Consider the following 13,884-nt stretch of genomic DNA (forward strand, 5'->3'; position numbering starts at 1 on the left):
AGAAAGAAGGAGAAGACAAGAGGAGAGAGAAGAACGGAGTGAAAGAGAAGAGAGTCGGAAGGAGAAAAAGGATATTGTGCCATGAGCAGTTGGCAGAACTGGCTGTTAGGCATGAAGACACAGTGCATGAGAACAAAGTCATCTACCGCAGGATCTGAGAGGGGGGGAAAGAGAAAAGAGGAAGAAAGAGAATAATATTAGAAAACAGATATTCATTCATATCCACCAACCCATCATCCAGTCCTATACAGTACCGGTCCCTCAACCCTGGCAACTCGCAGTGTGTGGAAGCTAGGGGTGTGTGTGTGTGTACCTGGGTCAGCGTGGTGTGTGTCCATCCTCATGGTCTCCAGGAAGTGGTCCAGGATCTTCTCAGAGGTTCCAGACATCACAGTGTACTTGATGTTTCCCAGAGTAGAGGCTCTGGGACTCTTCTCCAGGACCAGCACAGCCTGCTCATGTTCCTTCAGGCGCACAGTATTCGCCTCCACATCCTGAAGTAAATGACAGTATGGTACAGTCACAGAACAACGAGCCAGATGTTTCACCGGACGGATAAATCTGAAGCATCCAGTTGGCATTTCCACTCACCACCAAATATGGTGATGAGAGGAAGCCCAGTGGTCGACAGCGGGAGAAGACAGCGCGAGATGGATTTTGGCCGACATTGGACTCATTTTCTCATCAATGAAATATTTGATCTCAATACAGTTTTCTGTTCCCAAAACGGCAAACAAAGTGGACTAAGTTATGTAGACTTTACCCTTTGCCAAAGTCTCAAAACATTTAGTTGTTTAGAAGGAGTGCAAGGGCGCATTTAGTTATTCCTAATGGAAGTAAGCAAAACACATAGAACACGCCACAAGGGTCTCGCTAGCTCGTGCTTAGCTATGCCCACTTCCTTTCTTGTTCTGCCCACTATGATGAATTTGCTCCCATTGGAAACGGCAGGCTGTGGTCTGTCTTGGGTTCGTTTATAAAAACAAATATTTGCTACAGTATAAAACTCTACCCTGAGTATCCTGTTGAAGTCTTCCTTGTCCACTCGGAGGAAGTGACAGTTGTCTTCTCTGAGGACGATGGAGGCAGCTCGAGCAGAGTCTGTCACCAGCGCCAGCTTCCCAAAGTCATCTCCCTCGTGCAGGGTACACACCACACCCTGGTGAGAAACACACACGGTTAAAAAAAAAAACAGACAATTCAGACAGCTAGAGAAGTGCTCGCATGAATGAATATTCTGACCAATCAAACTGTGTGTGTGTGTGTGTGTGTGTGTGTGTGTGTGTGTGTGTAATCTGAGACCCTTAAACTAGTCATTCACTGTGACGACTTATGATGAGCAAAGTCAGAGTTTCCAAAACTGTGGCACAGGTCCCTCTAGGGGTATACAAGCCAGCTGTTGTATGTAACACCATTACTGTTGGTCAGAACCAGTTTTGTAAGTATCATCCGGTGTAGGCCCATAAATCATGTGAAACATATTTCCATAGACAAAAATAAATGAACACACACAAGTCCTACCTTGCCGTAGATGACCACATTGACAGAGCCCTTCTGGATGATGTACCAGGATGTGCCCTCCTCACCCTGGTTAAACACTGGAAGGAGAAGAGACAACTTAACGTGTGTCCCTAAAACACACACACACACACAGTACGGACGTGAGAGCAGGACTTACACACGGTTCCTGCTTTGGCGTGGGACTCAAATATCAGAACACTTGCCAGCTCCCTCTTCACCTGCAAACGAGATGAGGACAGTTCATTTTAGCATTTGGGACTTCTACTATGAGCTCGTCAGAGCAACATGGCTTTGCCGAAATGAAAAGAGTCTAGACTCACAGTGTCGGAGAGGTGGGATAAGGCTCACAGTGTCGGAGAGGTGGGATAAGGCTCACAGTGTCGGAGAGGTGGGATAAGGCTCACAGTGTCGGAGAGGTGGGATAAGGCTCACAGTGTCGGAGAGGTGGGATAAGGCTCACAGTGTCGGAGAGGTGGGATAAGGCTCACAGTGTCGGAGAGGTGGGATAAGGCTCACAGTGTCGGAGAGGTGGGATAAGGCTCACAGTGTCGGAGAGGTGGGATAAGGCTCACAGTGTCGGAGAGGTGGGATAAGGCTCACAGTGTCGGAGAGGTGGGATAAGGCTCACAGTGTCGGAGAGGTGGGATAAGGCTCACAGTGTTGGAGAGGTGGGATAAGACTCACAGTGTTGGAGAGGTGGGATAAGGCCTTGATGTGAAGCAGCTCATCATAGATGATCTCCAGATCGTCACCTGTCCTCTGACCAGGACTAGAAAGACACAAAGAGAGAGGAGATTTACATTACATTTCAAATTCAATTTATTAGATCAAACGCATGTTTGAGTGTTTAGCGTGTGTGTGTGTGTGTGTGTGTGTGTGTGTGTGGTACTGACGGTTTGCGGAGGATCATGCGCAGCAGGGCGTCAGGTCCTATCTGGGCAAGGAAGAGGATGGTCTCAGGAAGCTCTTCCTCACTCTCTCTCTTCTCCTCCTCGCTAGGCAACGGGGTGTCCTCCTCCTCGTCGTCAAGGAAACGGTAGAACAGGTACTTGTCCTGGAAACCCAGCTCTTGGTCCACTGGGGGAAGGAGGCACACACACACACGGTCAGTAAATCACTGACCCAACATAGTGGGAAAGCTGGAAAAGGTCCAAGGGGAGGGAACTCTAAGCTTTTCATCCAATGGGTTTTGAGAAGGAGGTCGAGAAGAGAGGACGTGAGGAAATGCAATTGAGATTCTCCCTATATGTGTTGAAATGGTTAAAGAACTTTGAAAGTGTTGTGTCCAGCAGAGGGCAGTGTAGTCTCACCGTGGTTCAGTACGCCCTCCTCCAGCAGAGCCTGCCACATCCCTACAGCATGAGAGCGAGTGTGTACACAGGTACTCTGTTGCACCAGCCAGTCTACCAGCTCTGTACCTACACAACACTGCCTGCAAGACACACACACACACACAGCGTGACAAAGTAACACAAGCATGCATACTGTATGTATGTGCACAAGCTCTTAAGGCCACTGCTAACCTAATGTAGCAGGCGTTTGCTTTTTTGTTTTCTTTAGGGGAAATGTAAGTTTGGTTGAAAATACTGTATCCCTGAAAACCAGAAACATCCGCTTTTTGCCAAAGCCGGGGGGTGGGCGACTGCAGACTAGGTTCTGTTTGCGCCTAGCAAGGCCCAGCTAGCTAGCTAGCTATTGTTAACATACAGGGAGAATGCGAGCACGCCTTGCTCGCATACCCCCTGTATGTTAACAATAGCTAGCTAGCTAGCTGGGCCTTGCTACCAAACTTTGACTTCGGTTTTGCCAATGGAGTATGCTAGTATTATGCTGTTTGATTAAAAAGTTGTACAGGTCTTTAGTTTAGTTGGCTTGCTTGCTTTCTCTGCATGAGTAAGCCTACGCTGCTAGTCTAGCTAGCCAGCCAAGCAGCTGGAGCTAACAAACACTTAATTGAAAAATCCCATTCATAGTTCCCACCCCTACAGTTGACCAATCCCCAACGAAGAGGCTTAGACTTCGGCTACCAAACTTCAACTTGCCTCATGTATTTTTTTATGTGTGCGCGAACAAGCGGAGAAAAAAAAAAAAACAGCTGAATACCAAAACGAACAACAAAGGCACAAAATGTTGTTATAATATATGCGAAGCGCAGCGCCATGTTTCCACTAGAATCAGAATGGCGCTGGAAGGTATAAAAATGTTTTGTTGTTGCGCTGACTAACTTTTTTTGCGCTATCGTTTTCTTTGACCGAAAAGACATCGGAAAAGCGATCGCTAAACTTGATTTAATGAAGATTTCTACTTCAATGGGTCGTCGGCGCAGGACATACTGCTTACCCTGGACGAGGCCCTAATCCTTGACACTCGGAAGAGAAAGAGACGGCGATATAAAGGCTGACGTACGTGCACCCTGATGAAACTGCGGCGACGAGTAAATAAACCGCCTCTACCCTCTGTTCTATTGGGGAATATATAAAATCACTGGAGAACAAACTGGACAAGCTCCGTCCGAGACTATCCTATCAACGGGACCTGAAGAACTGTAATACCCTATGTTTCTCAGAAACTTGGCTTAACAAGGACATGCATAATATACAACTAGCTCATTTTTCGGCGTAAGGAGGGTGGTGTGTGTCTCTTTCTTAACAGCTGGTGCGCAATCTCTAATATTAAAGAAGTATCGAGGTTCTGCTCGCCTGAGTTGTGTATGTATTTACCTCCATAAGCAAACAAGAAAATGCTCACCCAGAGACGGCGCTCCTAATGGCCGGTGATTTTAACGCACGGAAACTGAAATCCGATTTACCAAATTTCTACAAGCATGTCACCTGTGCAACAAGTGACGGAAAAAAACTCTAGATCACTTTTACTCCACACATTGAGACGCCTCCAAAGCTCTCCCTTGCCCTCCATTTGGCAAATCTGACCATAACCTTATCCTCCGGATTACTGCTTACAAGCAAAAACTCAAATAGGACGTACCAGTGATGCACTCAATACGGGAGTGGTCCGATGAAGCGGAGACTAAACTGGTTTGCTAGCACAGACTGGAATATGGTCCAGGAGTTTACCACATCAGTCACCGGCTTCATTAATAAGTGCCATGGATGCATAATCCAACCAGAAGCCATGGATTACAGGCAACATCCACACTGAGCTAAAGGCTAGAGTTGACACTTTCAAGGAGCGGGACACAAACCCCAGACGCTTATAAGAAATCCTGCTACGCCCTCCGACGAACCATCGAAGAGGCAAAGCGACAATACAAGGCTAAGATCGAATTTTACTACAACGGCTTTGACTCTCGTTGGATATAGCCGGCCTTAAACTATCACGGATGTGATGACCCTCCCACTCTGTCTGCCGTATTCTTTCTCTTTGCTCTTGTTTCCTTATTAGGATGCCGGTGGGCGGAGCCAGGAGGGTCGTCAGCAACATGGGACACCTGGGCTCGGGTGTGTCCCAGGAGAAATACACCACTTCCCCATTCATGAAGGAGACTCTCTCCATGCAGACACCTTTATAGATTTTGTTGTGGTAATTTTGTGGCCATTTGTTTGTTTGCTTTGGCACCTTTCAACACCCCGCATTATCACATGTATGCATGCAAACACTCACTTACACTACTGATTACACACACCATTGTTAATTGTATTTAGTTTAATTTATTTAATACATATATTTTGTTATTCCTTGTCTCCACGTTGTCTCTCTTTTATTACAAACTTTGAGCCGGTTCGTGACACGGATTACAAAGGAAAACCCAACCGCGAGCTGCCCAGTGACGCGAGCCTACCAGATGAGCTAAATGCCTTCTACGCTCGCTTAAGGCGCAAGCCACACTGAACCATGCATGAGAGCACCAGCTGTTCCGAGTGACTGTGTGATCACACTCTCCGTTGCCGATGTGAGTAAGACGTTTAAACAGGTTAACATTCCCAAGGCCGCAGGGCCAGATGGATTACCAGGATGAGTACCAGCTGGCACTTAAGTGTCTTCAATTACATTTTCAACCTCTTAATGACCCGGGAGGTAATACCTACCTACAAGTTAAGAAGACCACCATAGTCCCTGTGACCAAGATTGGCAAGATCACCTGTCTGAATGACTATCACCCCATAGCACTTATATCTGTATCCATGAAATGCTTTGAAAGGCTGGTCATGGTCTACATCAACACCATCATCCCAGACCCACTCTAATTTGCATACCGCTGCAACAGATCCACAGATGACGCAATCTCTATTGTCACATACTATCCAGTCAAATCAGGGGTCAGCGTGGCAGAGTTGATGTTGCCTACCCTCACCACATGGGGTTGGTCCATCAGGAAGTATTGGATCCAGTTGCAGAGGGAGGTGTTCAGTCCCAGTGTCCTTACGTTTGTTGATGAGCTTGGAGGGGACAATGGTGTTGAACATTGAGCTGCATTTAATTAACAGCACTCTCACATTGGTATTCCTCATATGGGGATTAAAGACTGGGACAAAAAGAGGTTGAAAAAGGACAGTGAATATGCCTGCCAGCTATTATGCGCATACTCTGAGAACCGCATCCTGGAATAACGTCTGGCCCTGCGGCCTTGTGTGAGGGAGATCATCCAGTCCTCTGGTTAGGTGGGGGCCCTCACGCACGGCACGATGTTGTTATTGTCGAAGTGTGCATAAAATGCATTGGGTTAGTCTGGTAGAGGCATCGTTGGGCAGATCACGGCTGGGTCTTCCTTTGTAATCCGTAATTGCCTGTAGCCCCTCCCACATGCCTGTGTAATATGATTTCGCCTTATTCCTATATTGTCCTTTTGCTCGTTTGATGACTCTGCGGAGGTCGTAGCGAGACTGCTTGTACTTGTTCCTGTCCTCAGCCGTAGCCTCAGGGTTGTCTGCCCTGTGTGGGGTAGCCCTTTTCTTTTAGTTTAGCGCCAACCTCAATGTTAATCCAGGGATTTTTGATTGGGGAAGAAGCGAACCTTCACTGTGGGGGACAACGTCGCCAATGCATTTCCTAATGAAGCTGGTGACGTAGGTGGTTATGCCTATGAACATATTCCAATCAGCACTAGCAAAGCAGTCCTGTAGCATAATCTCTGATTCTGATGACCATCTCTCAACAGAGCCAGACACGATTTGTTGTTGATGAAGAGGCAAACCCCTCCCCCTTTCGATTATCCTGACTCCACTGTCCTGTCCACTTGGCAGGGATGTAAAAAGTACTAAGTTGTCATACTTGAGTAAAAGTAAAGATACCTTAAAAGAAAATGACTGAAGTAAAATACTTAAGTATGAAAAGTAAATGGAATTGCTAAAATGTACTTAAGTATCAAAAGTGAAAATAATTTCAAATTTCTTATATTAAGCAAACCAGATGGCACAATTTTTTATTTATTTTTTAAATTGATGATAGCCAGGGTCACACTCCAATACTCAGACAAAATTTATAAATGAAGCATTTGTGTTTAGTGAGTCTGCCAGATCAGATGCAGTAGGGATGACCAGGGATGTTCTCTTGATAAGTGTGTGAATTGGATAATTTTACTGTCAAAATGTAACAAGTACTTTTGGGTGTCAGGGAAAATGTATGGAGTAAAAAGTACATTATTTTATTTCGGAATGTAGAAGTAAAAGTAGCCAAAAATACTTAAGTAGTATTTGAAAGCATTTTTACTTAAGTACTTTACACCACTGGCACTCGGTGAATGGAGAATCTATCTATCTTGTCCGAAAGCCATGTCAATGGAACTGGGGCAATAACCGTTTTGCGGTCTTCTAACAGAAAAACCTCAATAAACTTGGGTATACTAAATGCATGTGTCGATAGATGACAACTTGTCATCACCATTTATCAATTTACACAGTATCTGTGAGAAAATTATTTAGGTAAATGGCCAAAGCTGAAAAGGAAACAACACTTTTTTGACTGGATAATTTCAACGAATCACCACCTCACACTGACTTCTAAATAGCGACGGGGGTTGGCTTTCATTTGAATGACAGCTTAACCCTCAAATCCATGAATTCTAGCCACAATGGTGTGAAAATGACAGCTACGTTCCAAGTCCCACTACGGACTGGCGCGGATGACAAAAACACTTGTACTAAACCAAAGATATTGACCGGTGTTAAGCAATTGATTTTGTAAGATCGCGATGACTATAAACTCTAATACTAACATCACCAATCTGCGGTAAAAAGGATGTGTATTTCCTGTCATTCTTGTGTGGTGAAAACATTTGTGTAATGTAGTAACACGTTCTGTCCACCATAGGGAAATTAGCGTAATCACATAATTAAATATGTCAAAGTAATTCAATATTTGAATATATAAATGATAGTAATTGTAGCACACTCACACATTTCAATTTGTTTCTCCCTACTTTAACCATGAAAATGCTCATAAGCACAATTTAACCAGGCACTCTAGACTAGAGCGTCCATAGGGGCTGAACGTTTGACATCCCTACATTCACTTTTGCTTTGTGGCCGTAGTGGGAAAGGGGCTTCTCCCGCCATTCGACGCAGACCCGAGCCTTGGCTTCCGCAAGACGAATGCGACCAACTACACTATAACCATTCTACGTGCGTGGCTTCCCTGCTGTGTGAATGCAGAATCAAGTCAAGTAACGGATAGGGAGTTCTGCTGTGCTCCAACGCTGTCACCGAGAGGTTCACCAGACGAATGGACTTTATTTCAAAGTAAAAGGTAGGCCTAAGTGCATTTTCCTTTACAATTTAACGGGTTAGGCTGCTGTTGAGGGTGAGGCTACTTCATGAGAATAGAATCCCTTTAAATGCATTTGATTTATTGTTTTGACGACACTGACATTTTGAGTCATTTTTAGTGCCGCCTATCAGATGCAACTGTGGAAACTACATCGATCTATGGCTTGAGCTGAGCTGAGCAGTGTGCCATTTTCTCGGCTGATACGAAATACCACCATCAGAGCTATCGCTTGTTTATCTTGATTACAACGGTGTTTACATTTGGTGAACATTTTTGTCAATTTCGGTTAATAGTCTATGTTACTCTGGTTGTTGGAGCTATCTGTTGTATGGTGAACTCGGGCTTCATCAAGGTTTATTTGAGTAAATCTGGCTTTCATAATAGCCCGTGCTCACCCAGCCGCCAACCTTTAGCGCACGCCATTGAAACACATGCACACCCCACACCTGTATGTCTTGAGGTGGTACTTCCTGTCTCTGATCATGTGGGGTGCTCTGGAGAGGATGGCGTTCCGCATCACCTTCCCCCCTCGCTGCAGCTTCTCTGACTGAACCTAGAGACGTCACACAGGAACAGTAACAATCAGTGAGAGTCTCAGCCGCCAGGTTTTAATCATTTAAAGGATGTGCTGAGAAATCCAGGGGGCTTTCATTTCATGCCTCTGGCAACATAAGCCTCCCCCCCCTCACATTTACTATATACCCGCTAAGACGTGAATCACAACCACCCAACCTATCGTAACACTCCCAGTTTCCATAGCAACCACACAATTGCTGTCTGCGATGGTGGAGCCATGAATGAAAGGTGAGAAAAGAGGAGAAAAACCCAAATCACACCCACACAGAGAGCTACTTCTGCCACAGCTCAGAACTACAAAAGAGGGCATCATAATTTGGCAGATGCTACCGTTTGTTCCGTGTACATAAATTACCTTTCATTAGCATAACTACAGAGGTAGCGGTGTGTGTGTCTGCGTGTTTGGTTGTGTGAATACTCTTAGAATACACACACACACACACACACACACACACACACACACACACACACACACACACACACACACACACACACACACACACACACCGCAGCTTAAAGTCTTACACTGTATACAGATTTTAAAAAAGACAGTAGTTTGGGTTTAGTTGAGCACGATAAGTGATATCACCGTCACTGTATAACATTGACACGGGCCATCTTACCTTGTTGAGAGACTTGTTCATGAGGCTGAGAGTATTGGAACCTAGACTGTCTTTGTCTGCCAGCCCTGAGGGAGAAGGGAGACACAGAGGTATCACCATGGTGATATATGCTATATTTATACTATACAGTCAACTGCATCGCAGTTACTCACGATCATTGTTGGATCCACTCTCCATGGCTCCATATGGAGGGGCCAGAAGTCCAGCCATACACTGACGGTACTTCTACAACACAACGCACACAGCATTAGTCATCATAACTGATAAACACACACACACACACACCTCATCTGTCTGACCCTCCATTACCATTAGTCTGAACAGGGCTCTAGTGCCTTACTCCTCATCCCTTCACAATAACAAATGTGTATGTATATGCTGTTCAATCGTGGCCAAAAGTTGAGAATGACACAAATATTAATTTCCACAAAGTTTGCTGCTTCAGTGTCTTTAGATATTTTTGGCAGATGTTACTATGGAATACTGAAGTATAATTACAAGCATTTCATAAGTGTCAAAGGCTTTTATTGACAATTATATTAAGTTGATGCAAAGAGTCAATATTTGCAGTGTTGACCCTTCTTTTTCAAGACCTCTGCAATCCGCCCTGGCATGCTATCAATTAACTTCTGGGCCACATCCTGACTGATGGCAGCCCATTCTTGCATAATTAATGCTTGGAGTTTGTCAGAATTTGTGGGTTTGTGTTTGTCCACCCGCCTCTTGAGGATTGACCACAAGTTCTCAATGGGATTAAGCTCTGGGGAGTTTCCTGGCCATGGACCCAAAATATCGATGTTTTGTTCCCCGAGCCACTTAGTTATCAATTTTGACTTATGGCAAGGTGCTCCATCATGCAGGAAAAGGCATTGTTCGTCACCAAACTGTTCCTAGATGGTTGGGAGAAGTTGTTCTCTGAGGATGTGTTGGTACCATTCTTTATCATGGCTGTGTTCTTAGGCAAAATTGTGAGTGAGCCACTCCCTTGACTGAGAAGTAACCCCACACATGAATGGTCTCAGGATGCTTTACTGTTGACATGACACAGGACTGATGGTAGCGCTCACCTTGTCTTCTCCGGACAAGCTGTTTTCAGGATGCCCCAAACAATCGGAAAGGGGATTCATCAGAGAAAATTACTTTACCCCAGTCCTCAGCAGTCCAATCCCTGTACCTTTTGCAGAATATCAGTCTGTCCCTGATGTTTTTCCTGGAGAGAAGTGGCTTCTTTGCTGCCCTTCTTGACACCAGGCCATCCTCCAAAAGTCTTTGCCTCACTGTGCGTGCAGATACACTCACACCTGCCTGCTGCCATTCCTGAGCAAGTTCTGTACTGGTGGTGCCCCGATCCTGCAGCTGAATCAACTTTAGGAGACGGTCCTGGCGCTTGCTAGACTTTCTTGGGCGCTCTGAAGCCTTCTTCACAACAATTGAACCGCTCTCCTTGAAGTTCTTGATGATCCGATAAATGGTTGATTTAGGTGCAATCTTACTGGCAGCAATATCCTTGCCTGTGAAGCCCTTTTTGTGCAAAAGCAATGATGATGGCACGTGTTTCCTTGCAGATAACCATGTTTGACAGAGGAAGAACAATGATTCCAAGCACCACCCTCCTTTTGAAGCTTCCAGACTATTATTCGAACTCAATCAGCATGACAGAGTGATCTCCAGCCTTGTCCTCGTCAACACTCACACTTGTGTTAACGAGAGAATCTCTGACCAATGTCAGCTGGTCCTTTTGTGGCAGGGCTGAAATGCAGTGGACATGTTTTGGGGGGGATTCAGTTCATTAGCTTGGCAAAGAGGGACTTTGCAATTAATTGCAATTCATCTGATCACTCTTCATAACATTCTGGAGTGTATGCAAATTGCCATCATACAAACTGAGGCAGCAGACTTTGTGAAAATGTATATTTGTGTCATTCTCAAGACTGTATATGAATATGTTGTATTTGTATGCAGTACAGGATCTTAAGTTGTATTTTTCTTATTTTACATTTGTGTTGCTGTTCTCTTCTATTACTGTTATGTATTTTGTCATGTTTTATGTTTTGTGTGGACCCCAGGAAGAGTAGCTACTGCAACAGCTAACAGGGATCCAAATAAAATGCCAAAAATAGCCATGTTCTGGTTGAAGGCATTCAGTTATACAAGACTAGGTATCCCCCATTCCCTTTCGAACGAGCACACGCACGTACGCCAGCACACACAGCCTACAACCTTCCCTCAAAACAAAGCCCTTTGTCACCTAGGGACCGTTTACATGTGGAACATCTCAAATGACCTAACAAACACACATGCACGAGGCTGTATTCTAAATCAGGGTCAATGAGTACAGCAAGGACAACAGAGTGCAGTGGAGTGTTTAGCAAGTGTGTGTTAGCGCCTAGGGCTGTGGCCGTCATACATTTTTGTCAGTCGGTAACTGTCATGCAAATAACTGTCGGTCTCGTGGTAATTGCCCGTTGATTAACATAAAACACGTTTAGCATCTCCGGCCTTCCACTACACTTTAAAATGTGCAATAAATACATTATTTATTTATTTTAGGCAGGTCTAAAGAAACAAACATGATATGAAGAAAAATGTTGCCGCCTATTTCAGTAGAACAGCATAGCATATTCTGAGTCGTCCTTATGTAAGGCCATGATCTGGCTATGCCATATGGCTGTGGGCTACACTAGTTCATTTAGCAGACAAGATTTGCTTATAAGTGCTGTGGCATTATTTTATATTATTTTATAGTAAGAAGAATACAATTGAACATAGCTGGATGAAATAGAAAGGCTATTTTTACCAAACTGTTTCTGAGAGAGTGCGCACATGCGGCTATTCTGTGTTGAGCGGTTAACAAAGTGATAATTTGAAACAGGTCCTCCTATATGCTTAATTTAGAGTTATTAATGTAACTTTAGTTGTGATACAAACCTTATGCTATATGTTTTGATTTGTAATACATTCTAAGGATGCATAATGCGACTAACGATGATTTGAAGGAAAAAAAAGTCTCATGAAAGGAAAGCGCTCTGCTCTGTTTATTGCGCAGGCTGCACACACTTAATCAGTCTCTCATTCACAATTTGACAAACACTTGATAATATTCTCACCCATCAGACTATTATCAATTTAATCTGGTTTTTACATATGGCCAACTAATGTGTGTGGAATTATTGTTTATATATTATGGCCCACAAAAAAAAATAAACATGTCATCCGTAGACTGCACTCGAATAGTAAATGGAGGTTACAGTGCCTTCAGAAAGTTTTATAGCCTGGACTTATTCCACATTTTGTTGTGTTACATCCTGAATTCAAAACGGATTACATGTATTTCTCACCCATCAACACCCAGTACCACATAATGACAAAGTGAAAATGTGTTTTTATAAATCTCAGCAAATTTATTGAAAATAGAAATTCATAAGTATCTAATTTACATAAGTATTCACACCCCAGACTCAATACTGTGTGGAAGCACCTTTAGCTGCGATTACAGCTGTTAGTCGTTCTGGGTAAGTCTGTAAGAGCTTTCCACACATGGATTGTGCAACAATGTTCTTTTCAAAATTCATCAAGCTCTGTCAAATTGGTTGTTGATCATTGCTAGAGATTTAAGTCAAAACTGTAACTCGGCAACTCTTCGTAAGCACCTCCAGTGTAGATTTGGCCTTGTGTTTTAGGTTATTGTCTTTTTTTAGTAAGTTTGTTGGGGACTAATGACCATCAGCGGCACCAGAGGACAGTTTTGGAGAAGCCTAGCTACTGTGACTCAATGGTCATGTGGAATTTGACTGCGGTCATGACTCGTGACTGCCGTTGCGGAGGTAAGACGGTCACCGTAACAGCCCTATAATAGCCCCACTCGCTCTTGTGTTCATATCCATATTTCAAGACAAATATTGCAGATTGCTTGATTTCCTTAACCCTGCCTGATTGCTCAACACACACATGGATAAACTTACAAACATTCTCCAGTATTATGTCATTCTGAACTCTAACGTCTCTTAAGTCATTACCAGGCAAGCCCATGCCTTCAGGAGTCTGCCAAAACACACACAGGAAGAGAGGTCCTTTAACATTCAGGAACCTGCTGACGCACGCACACACACACAACCAACAATCAGCTGATTAATCACATCTGCACCAAAACCATAAGACACACACACACAAATGACACATCGCACCAAAACAACAAAAACAACAGCATCTAATTGCACACACACACACACACACACACACACACACACACACACACACACACACACACACACACACACACACACACACACACACACACACACACACACACACACACACACACACACACACACACACACACACACACACACACACACACACACACACACACACACACACACGAGTAAACTCACCCAGGGTCTATTCTAAGCTCTATGTCTGGGAAGATCCCCTAAGAGGTGCC

The 13,884-nt window shown here is 44.2% G+C and overlaps 1 protein-coding gene across 2 annotated transcripts in view; it reads right to left on the minus strand.

The window, feature by feature from the left end:
- LOC106600087 (rap guanine nucleotide exchange factor 4) overlaps positions 1-13,884 on the minus strand; it is a 41,500-nt gene that overhangs the window by 5,931 nt on the left and 21,685 nt on the right. For both annotated transcript variants that reach the window (XM_045714829.1, XM_014191432.2), the window contains exons 5-15: positions 9,596-9,668; positions 9,444-9,508; positions 8,691-8,797; positions 2,832-2,953; positions 2,415-2,598; positions 2,206-2,290; positions 1,679-1,739; positions 1,522-1,598; positions 1,013-1,159; positions 314-494; positions 76-154 (exon numbers count right to left, since the gene is read on the minus strand). In XM_045714829.1, the coding sequence (XP_045570785.1) occupies positions 76-154; positions 314-494; positions 1,013-1,159; positions 1,522-1,598; positions 1,679-1,739; positions 2,206-2,290; positions 2,415-2,598; positions 2,832-2,953; positions 8,691-8,797; positions 9,444-9,508; positions 9,596-9,668 (1,181 nt within the window). The remainder of the gene's footprint in view (positions 1-75; positions 155-313; positions 495-1,012; positions 1,160-1,521; positions 1,599-1,678; positions 1,740-2,205; positions 2,291-2,414; positions 2,599-2,831; positions 2,954-8,690; positions 8,798-9,443; positions 9,509-9,595; positions 9,669-13,884) is intronic.

Source organism: Salmo salar, chromosome ssa03 (genome assembly GCF_905237065.1).
Source record: "Salmo salar chromosome ssa03, Ssal_v3.1, whole genome shotgun sequence".
NCBI classification, from domain to species: Eukaryota; Metazoa; Chordata; class Actinopteri; order Salmoniformes; family Salmonidae; genus Salmo; species Salmo salar.